General features: G+C 25.1%; 1 protein-coding gene across 4 annotated transcripts in view; it reads left to right on the forward strand.

Moving 5' to 3' along the window:
* Positions 1-263: 263 nt before the first annotated feature.
* Positions 264-18,394, forward strand: part of LOC135929192 (DNA excision repair protein ERCC-8-like) — a 33,838-nt gene continuing 15,707 nt past the window's right edge. For 3 of the 4 annotated variants that reach the window (XR_010572510.1, XR_010572509.1, XM_065465743.1), the window contains exons 1-4: positions 264-396; positions 437-523; positions 15,794-15,981; positions 17,986-18,192. Coding sequence is in view for 1 of the 4 variants with exons in the window: in XM_065465743.1 (XP_065321815.1) it covers positions 368-396; positions 437-523; positions 15,794-15,981; positions 17,986-18,192 (511 nt within the window). In the remaining 3 variants the exon portion in view is untranslated. The remainder of the gene's footprint in view (positions 397-436; positions 524-15,793; positions 15,982-17,985; positions 18,193-18,394) is intronic. The other variant, XR_010572511.1, reaches the window with a different exon arrangement.

Below are 18,394 nucleotides of genomic sequence, written 5' to 3' on the forward strand. Positions count from 1 at the left end.
TTTTTGAGGAAGACCTAGCTTAGCTCTGTTGTATCCACAACCAGAGGGCGACAACGCTTTTATCACGTATCACGTAATAAAAACTAAAAAATATTTTAGCATATCTTTAAAAAATTCATGATTGACGTCAATTTTTATGTATAACCAGTATTATCCATTAATTCATTATGAAAAGTAAATTTTTATATTTTATTAAATAATATATTATTTTACTTTTATAGATTCAATATCAATCATTAATAGACTTACAGATAGGGAATATAGATATGATAATCACACATTCATTAAGAAAGAAATTAATTACAGAATTGAAAAAATACAACATTATAACTTATTCCAAAAATGTCACAAATCTTGTATATATTCCATGGATATTAATATTTTAAATGGGAACTAGTTTATTATTTTTGATATAAAATATAGTTTGGCATTTTAGTTTATTAAGTTCAAGTCAAGATAACATTGGAATATATTATCTACATGGGTTAGCCAAGCATTACCCACTTATATTTAATATATCAAAGTTTTTCTAAAAACATATTCATGATTAAAATAATTTATTTTAAAGTTTTTAAAATTATTGTGATCACCTATAAATTGTGAGAATCAGATGTTTTGGGTTTTGACTAAACTATGCATTCTTACTGCTGCAAATTTATACAGCTAATCATAGGTGTCATGCATGAGAAATATTGCCACCATCAGTAATGTTATCAAGTTGAAATATAATAATAAATTTTCTTTGCTTTTGTGTTATCAACATGGCAATTATCCATATAAAATTTAATAGATGAAAATTTTATTTGACTCCTAAAATAGAATTGATTTGGTAGTTCCAGCAAATAGAAATTAGATTGATTAAAAAAGATATAAATACTTTACAATAATTTAACAAATGTAGTTTATATGGCATGACTAAAATACGCGTCCCCAGTCAAACGGGTTTAATTTATATAATATTAATAAAAAATCTTATTTAGCTTTATAAGATGAGTTAATAAATGTTTTTTATGATTTTTTAAAAAAAATGATAACAGTAAATTTTTTAAAAAGTTATTTTTTTACATCAAAAAACTACGCGGTCCCTATGCGTCAATATATATTTTTTTTAAAAAAATAAAAGCAGAATCTTATTTAGCTCATTAAATGAATATAGAAAATGTTTTTTATGATTTAAAAAAAAGTGGTAACTTAGTAAAATTTTGAAAAAACACTTCTTCATTTTTTGACTAAAATACGCGTCCCCGGTCAAGATAGATTATTTTTATAAAAATGAATATAGAATCGTGTATAGTTTTTCAAGGAGATTCCGAAAATGGTATTTATAATTTTTTTTTTATATAATTTTTCGAAAAAATTTTTTTTTGACTAAACTACGCGTCCCTGGTCAAGATACATTTTTTTAAAAAAAATAAAAGCAGATATTTAGCTCATTAAATGGATACAGAAAATGTTTTTTTTATTTAAAAAAAAGATGTAACTTAGTAAAATTTTGAACATTTTTTGACTAAAATACGCGTCCCCGGTCAAGATAGATTATTTTTATAAAAATGAATATAGAATCGTGTATAGTTTTTCAAGGAGATTCCGAAAATGATATTTATAATTATTTTTTTTTTATATTATTTTTAGAAAAAAATTTTTTTGACTAACCTACGCGTCCCTGGTCAAGATACATTTTTTTAAAAAAAATTAAAAGCAGTTCATATTTAGCTCATTAAATGGATACAGAAAATGTTTTTTTTTATTTAAAAAAAAGTGGTAACTTAGTAAAATTTTGAAAAAACACTTCTTCATTTTTTGACTAAAATACGCGTCCCCGGTCAAGATAGATTATTTTTATAAAAATGAATATAGAATCGTGTATAGTTTTTCAAGGAAATTCCTAAAATGGTATTTATAATTTTTTTTTTTATAATATTTTTCGAAAAAATTTTTTTTTGACTAAACTACGCGTCCCCGGTCAAGATACATTTTTTAAAAAAAAATAAATATTTAGCTCATTAAATGGATACAGAAAATGTTTTTTTTTTATTTAAAAAAAAAGTGGTAACTTAGTGTAATTTTGAAAAAAGACCTCTTTTTTTTCATTTTTTGACTAAAATACGCGTCCCCAGTCAAGATAGATTATTTTTATAAAAATGAATATAGAATCGAAATTATTAATATTATTTTCGGAATCTCCTTAAAAAACTATACACGATTCTATATTCATTTTTATAAAAATAATTTATCTTGACCGGGGACGGGTAGGGACGCGTATTTTAGTCAAAAAATGAAAAAAAAAGAAGTGTTTTTTCAAAATTTTACTATTTTTAAATAAAAAAAAACATTTTCTGTATCCATTTAATGAGCTAAATATGAATCTGCTTTTATTTTTTAAAATAAAATGTATCTTGACCGGGGACGCGAAGGAACGCGTAGTTTAGTCAAAAAAAAAAATTTTTCGAAAAAAAAATTATAAATACATTTTCGGAATCTCCTTGAAAAACTATATACGATTCTATATTCATTTTTATAAAAATAATCTATCTTGACCGGGGACGCGTATTTTAGTCAAAAAATGAAGAAAAAAAGTGTTTTTTCAAAATTTTACTGTTACCACTTTTTTTTAAATAAAAAAAAACATTTTCTGTATCCATTTAATGAGCTAAATATGAATCTGCTTTTATTTTTTTTTAAAAAATGTATCTTGACCGGGGACGCGTAGTTTTTTTATGTAAAAAATTAGTATTTTAAAAATTTTACTAAGTTACCACTTTTTTTTTAAATCAAAAATACATTTTCTATATCCATTTAATGAGCTAAATATGAATCTGCTTTTATTTTTTAAAAAAAAATGTATCTTGACCGGGGAAAAAAATAATTTTTTAAAAATTTTACTAAGTTATCAATATTTTTTAAATCATAAAAAACATTTTCTATATTCATTTAATGAGCTAAATATGAATCTGCTTTTATTTTTAAAAAAAAAATGTATCTTGACCGGGGACGCTTAGGGACGCGTAGTTTTTTTATGTAAAAAAATAATTTTTTAAAAAATTTACTAAGTTATCATTTTTTTAAATCATAAAAAACATTTTTTATCTCATCTTATAAAGCTAAATAAGATTTTTTATTAATATTATATAAATTAAGCCCGTTTGGCCGGGGACGCATATTTTTGTCATGCCCAGTTTCTATTATAATTATATGCATAGCAATGAATATATAATGCTAATCTTGTTAAATAGTTTGATTTGAACCGATTTTTAAAAATGGCTAACCCAATATATTAGCCATAAAAATTTTGCCCAACTCTCAAGATTTTGCTTAATTGATGTCATAACTTTTGTGTCAGGGATCCAAACCAAAACGAATATTGATACGGTTCGGATAAAAATAACGGTTCAGGTTTGGTTCATAAAAAATAAAAATATCTGTTCAGTTCGAACCTCTAAAAACTGGTTTGAACACTTTTATTCAAACCTACATTCAAATTATGTATAGGAAAGAATATGTCTTTTATTTCATAATTAATATAAAAATACACATAGATAAAACCTTCATTTTTATGCACATTATAAAATAACTAGTTGGTAACCCGTCAAAAATGACGGGGAATATTCTTTTTAATGAAACAATATCTCTTATTAGAACCCTAAATACTATCATTATTTACCAGAGCTCCTGTTAGTCAGAATTGTCAGCGATCATATTAGGAGACCAACCAGGTTCACCATGAGGGAATAGTAAAGGATAAACCATGGGGTCTAAATTTGGGCTCAATACATTAAGAATAATGAGATCGTTGTCATTAGATTTAGGATATACTTTAATATCTCTTTTGAAAGGAGGCTCTCCATCTTCATTATTGAAAATCATAGCTACGTCATCCATAGATGGTAAATTATAACGGCGTCGATCGCTAGAACGATCTCCTTTAAAGATCATATTAATGGTTGGGAGTTTTGTATTAGAAGTAGTTGCTAATTCTAATGTAGATTGATGGACTTCACCTAATGTCTTAAAACTAAGAGCATAGGGATTAATTTGTCGTATTAACTGATCTAATTGTTTCATAATATCTTTATTACATTTACTATTTGCCGGATGGTGTATACGCTTATCTATAGCCTGTGTCGTATCTAACACGTATAACTGGGCATAATTAGGCAAAGCATTAGAAGGTGGGTATAAATTAGATGTGCGGTGATATATTTGGCCGTGCACTTTGAATAAGGGCCACTACCTGTAAGCTCCGAAATTTTTGCGCCCATCGATGCAAAAGCTATTGCTGAATTATAAAAACGTATGTTCTTCATAAAATTATTATGTAACTTATCTTGAGGGTTTGATATAAGATTTTTTAAATAAGGAGGATATGGTATTTGGGTAAGGTTAACCTTCCCTTTAGACAGCACTGTGTGAATTTACCGTCGGTCGGTCTCTCAGCTATGAAATTCATGGAAAAACAAAATTGACATATGATATTCATAGGCCCGCAAGTATGTTCAGTTATTAAGTGAATATCATTAGTATTAAAATGTGTTAAATTACTTCTATTTTTAAGAATAGATGTATAGGTGGTGGGGAAAATCTGTTTAAGCTTTAGACGAAAACGGGCAGCACATGCCCGCATCCTAGCAGTTTTAGTTGATATATCAATAGGAAAAGGTTATTTAAATTAATACTTTGAGGTGTAGGTACTAAAGCTACTATAGGTTTGGGTTTCTTGGATTTTATATGACTTCGCACTTTACGACCACTTTCCTTAAAATAAAAATATTTTATCTAAATTATTGGAAAATAAAACTTCTTTTGTTATGTTTAATCTTTTTCTATTTCCCAAAATAGAAGTGTAAGTGGTAGGGAAGATTTATTTAATTTTATGATGAAAACGGCTTATGCATGCGCGAATCATAGCAGTTTTAATTGATAAATCAATTGGGAGATATAAATTTGAATTAGGATTATGAGTTGTAGTTAATGAAACTAATTTAGGATTATTATATTTGGATTTTATGTGATTCCGTAATTTGCGGATACTTTCCTTTGATTGTTTGGGAGATTGTCTATTTTCCATAGTATTCTATTTATTAACGTTACAAAGAATAAAAATTAAATATTATTTTCAAATAACTGGTAACACAAAAAAATTCCTAAATCTAGAAATGAACGTTTTCATATCTTGGTAATGTTAATTTTTTTCTATCAAATTTCCTATCATCTTAACGTTAATTTTTTCACTTCCCTATCTCCTAATGTTAAAATATTTTTTTTCTATCAACTTTCCTATCATCTTAATGTTAAATAAATCGAGAGCTATTATTATCTCGTTAATGTAAAAAATTTTTATGGCAACACTGGGATTCAAACTCACAACCTATCGTTCGGAAGAACTGAAATAAAATATATAAAAGTCATAATTCATTTAAAAATACAATCAGAATATGAAAGTCGCATAGGCCTTGGTTTTTTGATAAGGCCTGGCCATGTCTGCGAAAAAAAATTTCCCGGCCAATGTCATCTCTATTTTAAATTTTAATATGATATCTATCACAATTTTAAATTTTATTCTAAAATCTAAATATAAAATTAAATTTAAGACATTGTTATTAAATTACAATAGAAATAAATGGAATATAAAATTAAATTTAAGAAATTGTTATTAAATTACAATAAAAAATAAATGAAAATTATATAAAAGTTGCATGGGACTTGGTTTTTTGATCAGGCCTGGCTATGTTTGCAAAAAAAAATATCAGGCCAATGCCTATATCCCATATTTAAAATTAAAAAATTTTCAAGAATCTCTATTTTAAATTTTACCCAGATATTTCTAATACCCTTAATGCTCGCGGGTTACATTGCAACAATTTTACCTCTTTTTATCTTAAATTTTAATATTTTTATAAAATATATTAATAAAGCATATTTCGTATCATATACACCTAACTAATTAGTAATTACCCACAATAGAAATAAATGGAATATAAAATTAAATTTAAGACATTGTTATTAAATCAAAATAAAAAAAATGAAAATGAAAGTTGCATGGGACTTGGTTTTTTGATCAGGCCTGGCTATGTTTGTAAAAAAAAATTTTCAAACCAATGTCTATATCCCATATTTAAAATTAAATTTTCAAGGATCTCTATTTTAAATTTTAGCCAATATGATTTCTATCACAATTTAAATTTTGATATTTCTAGTTCACGTGTTACATTGCAACAATTTTACCTCTTTTTCTCCTAAATTTTAATATTTTTATAAAATATATTAATAAAGCATATTTAGTATCATATACACCTAACTAAATAATTACCCATCAACCCCGTCATTCTGATTAAATTAAGTTAATTTTATAAAAAAAGTTTCATATATATACAAATATATCAAAATATAATATTGAAGGGGGGGGGGCTCAATGGAAAGAACGTTTGCCTTCCGAACGATAGGTCGCGAGTTCGAATCCCTATTTTGTCATAAAAAAAATTTTAACATTAGCGAGATAAGAATAGCCCTCGATTTATTTAACATTAAGATGATAGGAAAGTTGATAGAAAAAAAAAATTTTAACATTAGGAGATAGGAAAGTGAAAAAATTAACGTTACGATGATAGGAAAGTTGATAGAAAAAAAATTAACATTACCAAGATACGAAAACGTTCATTTCTTGATTACGGCTATTATATATAGATATTTTATTATAAATATAACAAATAAATATTAATGATTAATTTTAATTTGAACAATATTTAACTTTAAATTTTTTTTATTAGCCACACAATTAACATTATCAAAATTTATCTCGCTCATATTACATATAAAAGTAGATAATATAAATTTAATTGGGTCAGGTTGGGCCTTAGAAATTTTTAAAATATATCTAAATTTATCAATTTTATGTTGAATTTTTTATGTAAAATAAAAATATGTAATTTTATTTATAGAAAGTAGATGCCAAATAACATATATCGTTTATTTTGAGCAATTATAAAAAATAATTTATGTATTTAAATAAATTCGGTCCAGGCCGGAAAAATTTTTTAAAAAATTTTGGGTTCGGGCTGGGCAAAACTTTATAAAAAAAAATTTTGGGTTCTGGCTGAGCAAAACTTTATAAAAAAAATTTTGGGTTCTGGCTGAGCAAAACTTTATAAAAAAAATTTCGGGTTGGGCCGGGCTTGAAAAATTAGGCCCGATGCAGATCATAGCTAGCACTGCCAGTTTGATATCAGATTTAATATGTCATTTATAATACTATATGTAAATTTATATAATGGATTTAATTTTTCTTTAGGAATTATAATTTGTAAGTTTAAAATATTTAAAAAATGTTGTAAAATGGCAATATACTATAGTTTATAAAAATTATGACTGACACTTATTAATCAAATTTGATTGCAATATACTAGTAATAAATTACACATTATTTTATAAGCATAAAATCATGAGGTTCTAACCGGTTCAGAGGCATTTTAGCGCTTCGGTTCAGGCCAATATTTTTTTAGCGGTTAAGGTTCGGTAAAAAATACCGGTTTTTAGCGATTTAATAGTTCGGTAAAAAATACCGGTTTTTAACGGTTTAATGGTTCGGTTTGGATCCCTGCCTTGTGTCACCTATGACTTATTCTTTAGGCTTACGATATATTTTTCTGAATAAAATATTGAGATATATTTATAAATCGGCCCAAATCGAGTCATTTAACAACACTTAAAGCTATATTATATGCTTTGGAACTTATTTATATGATACCGCTATTAAATGTAGTAATAAATATCTAGGGATATTATATGCTTTGAAACTTATCAGTTTTTGAGGCTCATTGATATACATCTGCATCACTGGGGCTCACCTATCTAATATATCTTGATACGAATGAAACCTATAAAAAAAATTTTAATAAACTTGGACCAGGACTAAACAAAAAAGAAATCTCAAACCCGAGACTGAGCCAAAAAATTTTTTTATGTAAACCCATGCTGGGCCAAATATTTTAAAACTCAATTATTATCATATATATTAAAAAGAATATATAAAATTAAAAATTGCTGATATATCACATTCGTTCACTTTTCTAACCTCCATTTCAAAATCATATATCTCATTTGAAAATACTTTTGACTAGTTGTAAAAAAAAGTAAAATATTTTTTAAATTATTCACTAATTATGATATTTTTCAGAGACCTGTAGAGGTACCATTTGTACGGCCCGAATTAATAAAAATTCGGCTCGGCCCGGATTTTTTCCCCAAAATCTTTTTACGGCGGCCCGGGTTTAAAAATTTTAGGCCCGGCCCTATCCGGATATATAAAAAAACTTTATTTGGGCCCGGCTCGAAATTTTTTACAATTATATTCGACCTGGTATACAAAAAATTCACCTATTTGGTATTTTATCATATTTTTCGGCCAGTATTATCATTTAATCAAGCATAGTAGCTAATGTTGTTAAATGGTTTGTTTTGAGCCGATTTTTAAAAATGCCTCAAAATTTCGATACTATATGTCTAGACCTTTGCTCCTTCTATGAGCAAAATTTTTAGGCTTACATAATATTTTTCTGAATAAAAAACTGAGTTAGCCCTTTTTAAAAATCGGCTCAAGACGAGCCGTTTAATAACACTATCATATTTTATTTTTTCTTATTCTAAACAGATATTTAGTATATTACAAATTAATACTATAAAAAATTTGTGTAAATAATATTTTGAGAATATACTATGTATTTATAAAAAAAAATAAAAATGATATTTTAATTAATAAAAATATAACATATATTATATAATAATGTATTTAATCCTTTGCGTATTTATTCCATGGCAGGAAAACTATAATTTTATGTAATAGATACTATGAGTGTTAGCTAGTATTAACTTTCACCAAACATTATATTAATCATTAATCATTATAATCATATCTAATTGACGAATATAATAATTCATTTTATATAAATTTTAAAAAAAAATACCGCCCGACCCGGCCCGGGTATATTATAAAAATTTAAAATACCGCCCGGCCCGGGGGTCTCTGATATTTATAGTTAAATCACCATATTTTAATTTGTTCTTATCTTCTCCACTATCCTAAGTAAATAGAATAGTTATTAATTTAGGAGACTAATTTATAATCTTTAATCAAAAGTTACATAAACTAAAAAAAAGAAATAATTACTATATAAACATTATAATAATCAAATCCAATTATATTAAATTTTACAAATGATTAGAAAATCGCTTCCAATATAGCCAAACACAACTTTTTAATTTATCCTTATACTCTACCATGTAATAGAGGCGTAATCATGAAGGATGACATTTCCACCAGTAGAAACTTGCCTCTAACACCTTCCCTTTTTAAAAAAAATTCGCCAATAAAATACATATACTCATATTGGGCACCAAAGAATTCCTTTTCTTAAGGTTAAAAATAAATTTAAATCGCATTTTAAGGGAATCATGTTTTCATAATCGTATACACTCCCCCTTCCCCATAATTTTGTATTTTACATCGTTTATTTTAAAATATAGTATATATGTCATATTCGGATACAGAATCATTTTGGATTCGGAACCAACTTTTATTCGGAATCTTTTTTTTTAAATATTTAAAAAATATTCCGAATCCCCATGTTAAATTATATTTGCCGTCTGGCTGACACCAGAAAATTTTACTTTGAGATATTTTATTTGTTATAATAAAATAAATGATATAAATTATGAAAAAGGATATAATTAAAATGCCAAAATAATGGATTTAAAAGGAGAATGTTTAAAAAAAGTAAATAGTATAAAATTAAGGCATATAATTATTGAAAGAAAGGGATAAGGTTAAGAAGACATTTTTGTTTTTGTAAATTTATATAAAATCATAAATATTTTCACATGAATATATATATTTAAAAAATCCTAATTAAAATAAAATATTTATTGGAACTTGTGTTTCCACGAATTATTTGTCGAAAATTTAGATACATAAAAGAGAAATATGCCCATACGTTTGATGTGGATGACTCGATCGATAGCAATGGTAAAAATTACTCAATATTTGTTCATGAATATAATAAATTAGATTTAACTATTAATAATCATAAACCTGGCAAATCTCTGCTCCTTACAGACAGAATTAAGTAAGCTATAAAAATAAATTCATTAAATTTATTCTACATGAAATGTTAAAGAGTCAGATTGCAACGGAAAAAATTATTCACTATTTTATAAAAAAAATGACATTAGATTTAACAATTATTGAGCCTTTGCTCTTTTGCCTCAAGTTGAAGAATATAAGGAAATAGGTAAGATATATAAATGATATTTATCATATAATTATAATATATATTAAAAATATTGTATTCTAATACAATTAGTCCTATATAGGGTTGTGAAGTGATAAAATTTTTAATATTAATACTTTTTATTTACCAATAAATTCCTTTTAAACTATTCTCAAAAATCCAGAGTATGCCATAAAATAATAAAAATTAACAAAATTATACTGGGTCAGGCTGGAAAAATATTAGGTTTTCTACAAATTAGGCTGAATTAAGGGCGATCTTTTTTTTATATAAAAAATCATTAAAAGCTAAATAATTTTAATATAATTAAATATCGATAGCGATTTTCCTTGATATTAAGGAAATGTATATTATATTTTTAACGATTAGGGAAAGGGGATATTAAATAAAAATATTTATTTATATATTCTCAGATAAGCCGTCACTTTTTTTATTGTTTACCAATGATGAAATTATGTGAACGTTATATAAATTTCTAGTATATATTTCAAACAAAGATTCGCGCTTTCAAATTGTCTATAATATTACTAATAGTCCTTGTTCAAAAAGTGCCATAAAATTACATGGAAAAATAGTCTTGCTACCAATAATATAGATAATAGCATTTCTAATATTTTAAAAAGGGTCCCTTCCTTTATTTCAAATTTAAATGATCGTGGTCAAAACAATTTATTCTCAAATAATTGGGCAAAATAACTTAATCTTAGGTGATCACATGTTTTTACCTATCCATAGGACAGATAGAACTAATATCTGTCCTAAATATTTTGAAGGGAAAGTATTAAAAATTGAACAAAATAAAATATGGGTAAGAACGTGTGCTGGAAGGATATCAACACCATTTATTGCCTCTAGTCTATAAAAAACTATGAAATTAAATGATTTTGGAGTTCCCAACAAAGATATATCAATCATAGGTAATTTAAGCTATTTTTATAGTAACCACATATACTCCCCAAATTAATTCATGTATATAAAATATATTTATTTTTTATTTCAACTAAAAATATTTAAGAACTTCACGGGAAAATAAGGTGCGAGTGTTTCAAGAACAACTTTAAATGTTCAACGAAATGTCATTGCATTGAATAATTTGCAATTTTTTTAATTAGGATTTTTAAAAATATATATTCATGTGAAAATATTTATGATTTTATATAAATTTACAAAAACAAAAATGTCTTCCTAACCTTATCCCTTTTCTAAATTATATGCCTTAATTTTATACTATTTACTTTTTTAAACATTCTTTTTAAATCTCTTATTTTAGAATTTTAATTATATCCCTTTTCATAATTTATTTTATTATAATAAATAAAATATAAGAAAAGAAATATAATCATGTGGATTCGAAATAGTTTTTACTCGAATCCCCACGTTGGGATTCCGTATCCCAATACTACATATATATGTATAGTTTTAAATTATTAATATGTATATTTAAAATAAAGATGCTAAGATTTTTTAAAAAAATTAGAAACTGTTTTTCATGCTTTAGAGGCAGGACTTTATAATAAAATGTATACATTTTTTTAAATGACGTCTAGGAACTAAATTTAGAAGGTGCTCAAATAAATTTTTTTTAAAGTTGATTAAATCCAGTTTCGAGTTTACATGCAACCCTTTGCCTAGCCTTCTGATGAAAAGATTTAGCTGACCTGTTTCCATTTTTTGAATATTTAACGAATATGTTTGAATGCTTAGTTTATAGTCAAGTTTAATGTAGGCAGGGAAAATTAGATCATATAAAAAATATTTCGTGGAATATTATATGATGATCATTAGTGATGTTAAGCAGTTACCTGTAACTAATTACATTTTGGCTAAAAAATAACTGTTAACTAGTTATATTTTTAAAATTGTAACTAGTTATAATTTTTGAAATGCAACTGCCAAAAGTAACTAGTTACTTTTAAAGATATATTCAAATAATTAATTTTATTTTTAATATGTTGTGGTAAATTAATTTTAAATTAAATTTATTTTTTAAATTAAATTTATTAATTTAAAATTTTGTGAAAATGTCTGATTGTTATAATTTCCCGTTCAAATTGATTTTCTTTTCTTAAATTGTTACATTGCTGCTGGGCTTCATAATTTTGTAAGCAAATTCAAGTAATTTAATAAATTTTAATATTATATTTATTTACAAATGTAGCACAATATATTTTTTTCCGTCAAGTAACAAGCATTGGAACTTCATATACGTAATATAAGGAAAAACAAAGACAGATTATTTTAGAATTTAATATTAAATTATTAATCATTACTTACAAGAACCAAGTCTAACAAAAATATCATGTTATAGGTTTAATAATCTTTATGATAATGACAACATCATTGCTGCAATTCTTCACCCTTTATTTAAAACTGACTGGCCTTGGATTAGGCAAGAAAGGAATAAAGCAAAAAAGGAGGAAATTTTAAATTTAATAAATACCTTAAAGTGAATCCCAGACGAATGAATCATGCTCAAAACCAACATCACTTGATGTAGTTGGATTTTTTGACCTAAAGCGCCAAAATATTCTGGATAATGAACTTATAGAAAACTTTATCAAATCTAATAACAACACTTTTTCTTTATATAACGATTTTCCAAAGTTAAAATTACTCTTTATTAAATATAATGTTGTTCTAACATCAAGTGCTCCCGTAGAGCGCTTGTTCAGTCTAGGTAAGCTCATTTTTGGAGATAAACGAGCACGTCTCCTAGATAATAACTTTGAAATTAATTTTTTGTTAAAAGCAAATAAACATTTATTAGATTCTAATTTTTATGAAAAATAAATGTTTTTTTTTCAATGCAAATATATATTTTTATATTCGTTGTAAATATTCAATTTTGAGATATTTTTTTATATAAATAAATTGTATATTATTTTAAATAACTGATTATACTTTGTTTATCCTAATTTTTTTTATATTAAATAAATACATTCGATAAATAAATAATGCGCATATGAATGATGTATAAAGTAAGTAACTAGTTACTTTTGAAAATAACTGTAACTAATAACTAGTTACTTTTGTAAAAATGTAACTAGTAACTGTAACTAGTTATGTTTCAAAAGTAACTTTTAACATCACTAATGATCATATACCATTTGACTATTAAAATAATTATAATTTTATGTTGGCGACTAAAGAAAAAATTGTAAATATCTCTGAATAAATAAATATTTTATAATATGAATGTCATAGGTAATTCAAATTAAACAAAATATATATAAATAGTGATACAAGAGTTAGTGAATGATTGAATATAAATGGTAAAAGGAAAAGAGTAAAAAATGGAAACCAGAATATAAGATATAGGAAAAAAAATGAGCCGATTAATAAGATTTTAAATACATTCATTGGGGATATGCTGATCTATTTTTTATGACTAAATTTTGAATTATATTGTGTTTGCGAATTTATTGGAAACATCCAGGTTAAACACTTTATTATTAGATTCATGTGGACATTTAGTTATTAACATTGATATATCTTTATCGCATTTATATATTATTTCAAACCAATATATTAATAAAAATTTAGAATAAATAAATGATTAACTTAGATTTGTTTCTTTATAATATAAATATTAGAGACTTGTAGAGATAAAAAGCTGTGAATTTTTATTTACTTTTAGACCTGGTTCGGGATTTTTTGACCCAGACAAGATATTTCTTTTGATCATTTTGAAGTTAGAAAATAAAGTATACGTTTAAGAGACCGCCAAAAAATGGAGGGATGATCAATTACAAGTAGGTCTGTGCCGATCCACATATTTTTCACCAATATGATATTTTCCGATATTGGTTCAAAATCGATCCGATATTTATATTGTTTTTTTACCACCCCCTTTGAACCAAATGAAATTAAAAAATCAATATTTTTTATGCAAAATATCGTATTATGTATTTAATTTAATTTTTTTATTTCTACAATAATTAAAAAAAGTTTAAGGATATTGGTAGTAATAAATGAAATTTTCATTATTCCTCCCCGTGAAATTAGAATTTCGCAAATAATGCATTTTGCAAAATTATCTTTGTCTTTTTTAAAATATTTCCATACCATAAACAATTCTTTTATTTAGAGTATAAAATTGGCGTTATTATTTAAAAAGATTTAAATAAAATAAAACTTTGGGTGTTCCCTTCTATTTTTATAAAAAAAATAGTTAAAAAAAATAAAATTTAAGGGGTGTTGTGCATTTGCATTTTTAAAAAAAATTATTTAGAAAATATCATTAAGGCTGCGTCCAAAATAATAAAAATTTTAAAAAATAAATTTTGAAGAAGAAAATAACATAAGCTATTTTTAATGTAAAAATAAAATGGGGTCCAATTTTATTTTTCAGTATTTCTAAAAATTTATTTATTAGTGAAATTTTATAAAAAAATTATTAAGTACAATTTTTAATGCTGTTAATTTACCCAAACGATTATAGCCTTTTATATTAATATATTATTTAGTGTCAGAATATAATTTTATGGAAAGCATAAGAGTGCACGAACCTCTGCAAAAATGACTTAATTCAGATTCTGTAGAAAATAGTAAAATTTTGGAGGAAATAATAGGAAAAAGGATAACTTGAATTATGATCAAGTGAAGATTTTTTTAGCTGTAAAGTCTAAATTTAATAAATTATATTCTTTCACTAAACAAATCTGGTAAAAATAAAAATTATATTATAATTTTATTTAAAAGGTATATGTTGAACAATATATATGGTTAAAAGAAAATATTGATGATATTACCAAATAAATTTTATTAGGCTGCATAACCCTAGAGTTATTAATATAAATATTCCTATTCCTACTTTTAAAACATATTATATTATTTCTATTACAATTTTATTTTATGACTCAAATATAATAATTTATATATATTTTATGGAACAAAATAAGTTATTATTGGTTTTCCAACTGTTTATTAAATTTTGATATAATTATTATAAAATAATAGGTTCATACAAAATTTAATAACTGAAAGGTAATATAAAATAATAACATTAAATATTTACATATCTTTTAATTAATAATTGAATTATATCAAGCATTTTGAATATTTTAATTTTTTTAAAACTTAAATGTATCCGAAGTGTTGTTATTAATTTGCAAAAATTTTAAGGATTTTTTCAAAATATACATAAAAAGAAGAAAAGTAAAAAAATCGGTTTGGTTTTTACAGGTATCTGCCCAATCCGATATTTTTGGAAAAGGCGAAATATCGGTGCCGATCCGATATTTAATATCGGCACAGCCCTACTTACAAGAACCTTAACCTAATAAATGATAGAAAACGTCGGGAATAAGAATGAAGGGAACCAAAAAATTTAACCATTCTTGTGAATGATACATCTCAAGATTTAAAAAAATTTATGAGTGAAATTTTATTTTTGGAAAGCTGTGTTTATTTTATCTGTTTTCAAAAAACTTTTAGAAAATGTCTACTATACATTCATTATTTTTTATGTATTTGAATTTATAAAACAGGTTTTACATATTATATAAACAAAGCGTTAAAGGAATAAGAACTGTTCAATGGTACCCAATAGATAATGGAATATTTACAACTAGTGGAGTACAAAATAAGGTGGAAATCTGGGATACCACCAGGCAAAAATCTGTAGAATCTTATACCTTTGAATATCCTATAAACAGTCATAATATATCTAGGATTTCATCCAATAATCCATTAATAGCAGGTATCCTATTATAAAAAATAATATTAATATTTGCAAAACTTTTAAATCAATTACATTTTATTCTGATTGGTTGTGTTTATTTTTTATTATATATGTTGATATATTTTATAGATCTATCTCGCTTTTATCCTATTTTAATTGTTTTATTATTTTTGAGGTAATAAGGATAAGATATCTTAGTGAGAAAAAAGCCCATAATATTTAAAAAAGGAATTGTATAAGCCCATAAAGATATTCTCGAAAAAATCCAAAAAATTTAAAAAAAAACTTCAAAATTATGAATACCTATGCTTAAAACAAAACTCGTGGGTTTAAATCCAAATCAGCAAAAATAATTTTAAAAAAACATCTATACAATATTAATTAAAAGTTTAATTTAATAATATAAATTGAACCTAGACTAGATATTTATATGGAATACAAAGGTTTATAGTTGAAGTTTTATTTAAACAAATTGATCCTGAATATTTTGTTATCCCTCACTATATCCTTGTTTAATTTTTATAAGTTAATTTATCCGATTATAATTTACTAGTGTAATATTTTTTTATTCACATATATTTTATTTTCCTTATATTAAAATATTTTAAGATTGTAAATCGAACATAAATATAAAGGGGTGGGGATGTTTATGACTAATCACCTGCGGCGATCGAGTCGATGAATCACACATTAGCTTTGAGCATTACCATCTCATAAGTGTAGCGAAAGAAGGGGATGGAAGGGTTCCCCACTAGGGAAATTTACCTTTTCCTTAAATATCATTTTAGGCTAAGGCTAATAAAAATATCTTCCCCCCAAAATATGGTTAATGTTAAATATTGCCAAGTTTACATTTAAAAAAAAACAACTTAATTTGCTAATCAATTATTTTTTAAAATTCAATAAAACACATTTTTCGTATATTAAATGATGGAAACGCGCTTTAACAACCGATCTACTATATATCATTCCTACTAGAAAGTGTTATCAAGTTGGCTTCAGGAAAAAATATTCTTGTGGATTCGAACCAGCGTCTACATGAGCGGGAGGGGTAGGAACAGTTTGCATCCTATTTTTTTGAGGGGGTAGGGGTAGGCGGCTTTAATGGGGGCAGGATAAATTTTTGGGGGGATTATCTATTGAATTTTGAGATGAAATAGGACAAATTTATTGCTGTAAAAATTAATACTTTTATTATAGAACTATTATAATACAATTCATTGATTAAATCTATATATTGCAAACAATTATACATATTGTTTTCCAAATAAAACTTTCTGCTATTTTTTTAAATTACATTTAAAAGGTTTAGATATTTCAGCAAGCTCATAAAGTTATAATAATAAATTCATTGCAAATAATGGAGGATTTAATTGAATTTATTATCTAAAAAATAAATCCTTTAGAAATTTTTTTAGGGGGGTAGGCAAAGGTTTTTGAAGGGAATTTGCATCCAGTGAAAATCCTGTCATGTAGACGCTGATTCGAACCCAGAACTATTGTAGCATTTATATGATAAAGAAATAGGCATATCGTCGGCTTAATATTATAATGTTCTTTATCCACCTTTTTTTGATAGATCAATTCTTCAGTACTCCATAACAACAATAAAAATGCCAAAATATAATTGACATTATGATCTGCTATCTAAAATACAATTTTTTAAAATGTTCTAAAAAAGATATTAAGCTTGTTAAACATGGCATGACAGAACCCTTGGTCATTCACTACCAGTTTTTGGATGCCTAACCTCGAAGAACTCGTATCCCCGATCCTTTATAAGTTATTAAATGTGGATCTAACTCAATATGAAAATTAGATAAAGATAATCAACGGAGTTTTTCATCACTGGTAGATTAATCTTTCTGTCTTGTAGGATTCGGAAATTAGTTTGTTCTTAGGACAGACATCATCCATTCATTTCTAACCATACTCAAAAAAAAAGGATCGGGACTGATATACTAATGTTGAACTATCGTGACATTTTAAGATTTCACTATTATAACTTATTAATTTATATAGTCGCAACAAATAGAATATGTCTAATAGATATGTTAAGTGGATCTCAACTACAAACATTAATAGGTGGTCATAAGAGTGAAGTTAAATTAATCCGATGGTCGAATTTGTACCATTATTTAATTGTTAGTGCCGACGACAAAAAAATGATTTTATGGGATATCAGACGAGGTAAAAGATTTTTGCACTCAATCGATATCCGCCCCTATAGTAAATATTAAATTTTTATAAATTATATAAGAAAAAATGGTAGTACTTTTATTAACAAATTAATAAAGGTCAGTTACTTTATTTTTAACAATCATATTCTTAAGGATTGATCTTTAACAATAATACAAATTGTTATATAAGACATATGTCTATTGTTTCAATATTTTATTACCCTTTCTAAAAAAAATCTCTTTATTTATTT

The sequence above is a fragment of the Gordionus sp. m RMFG-2023 genome, chromosome 4, assembly GCF_954871325.1.
Source record: "Gordionus sp. m RMFG-2023 chromosome 4, tfGorSpeb1-WG-v2, whole genome shotgun sequence".
Classification (NCBI taxonomy): domain Eukaryota; kingdom Metazoa; phylum Nematomorpha; class Gordioida; order Chordodea; family Parachordodidae; genus Gordionus; species Gordionus sp. m RMFG-2023.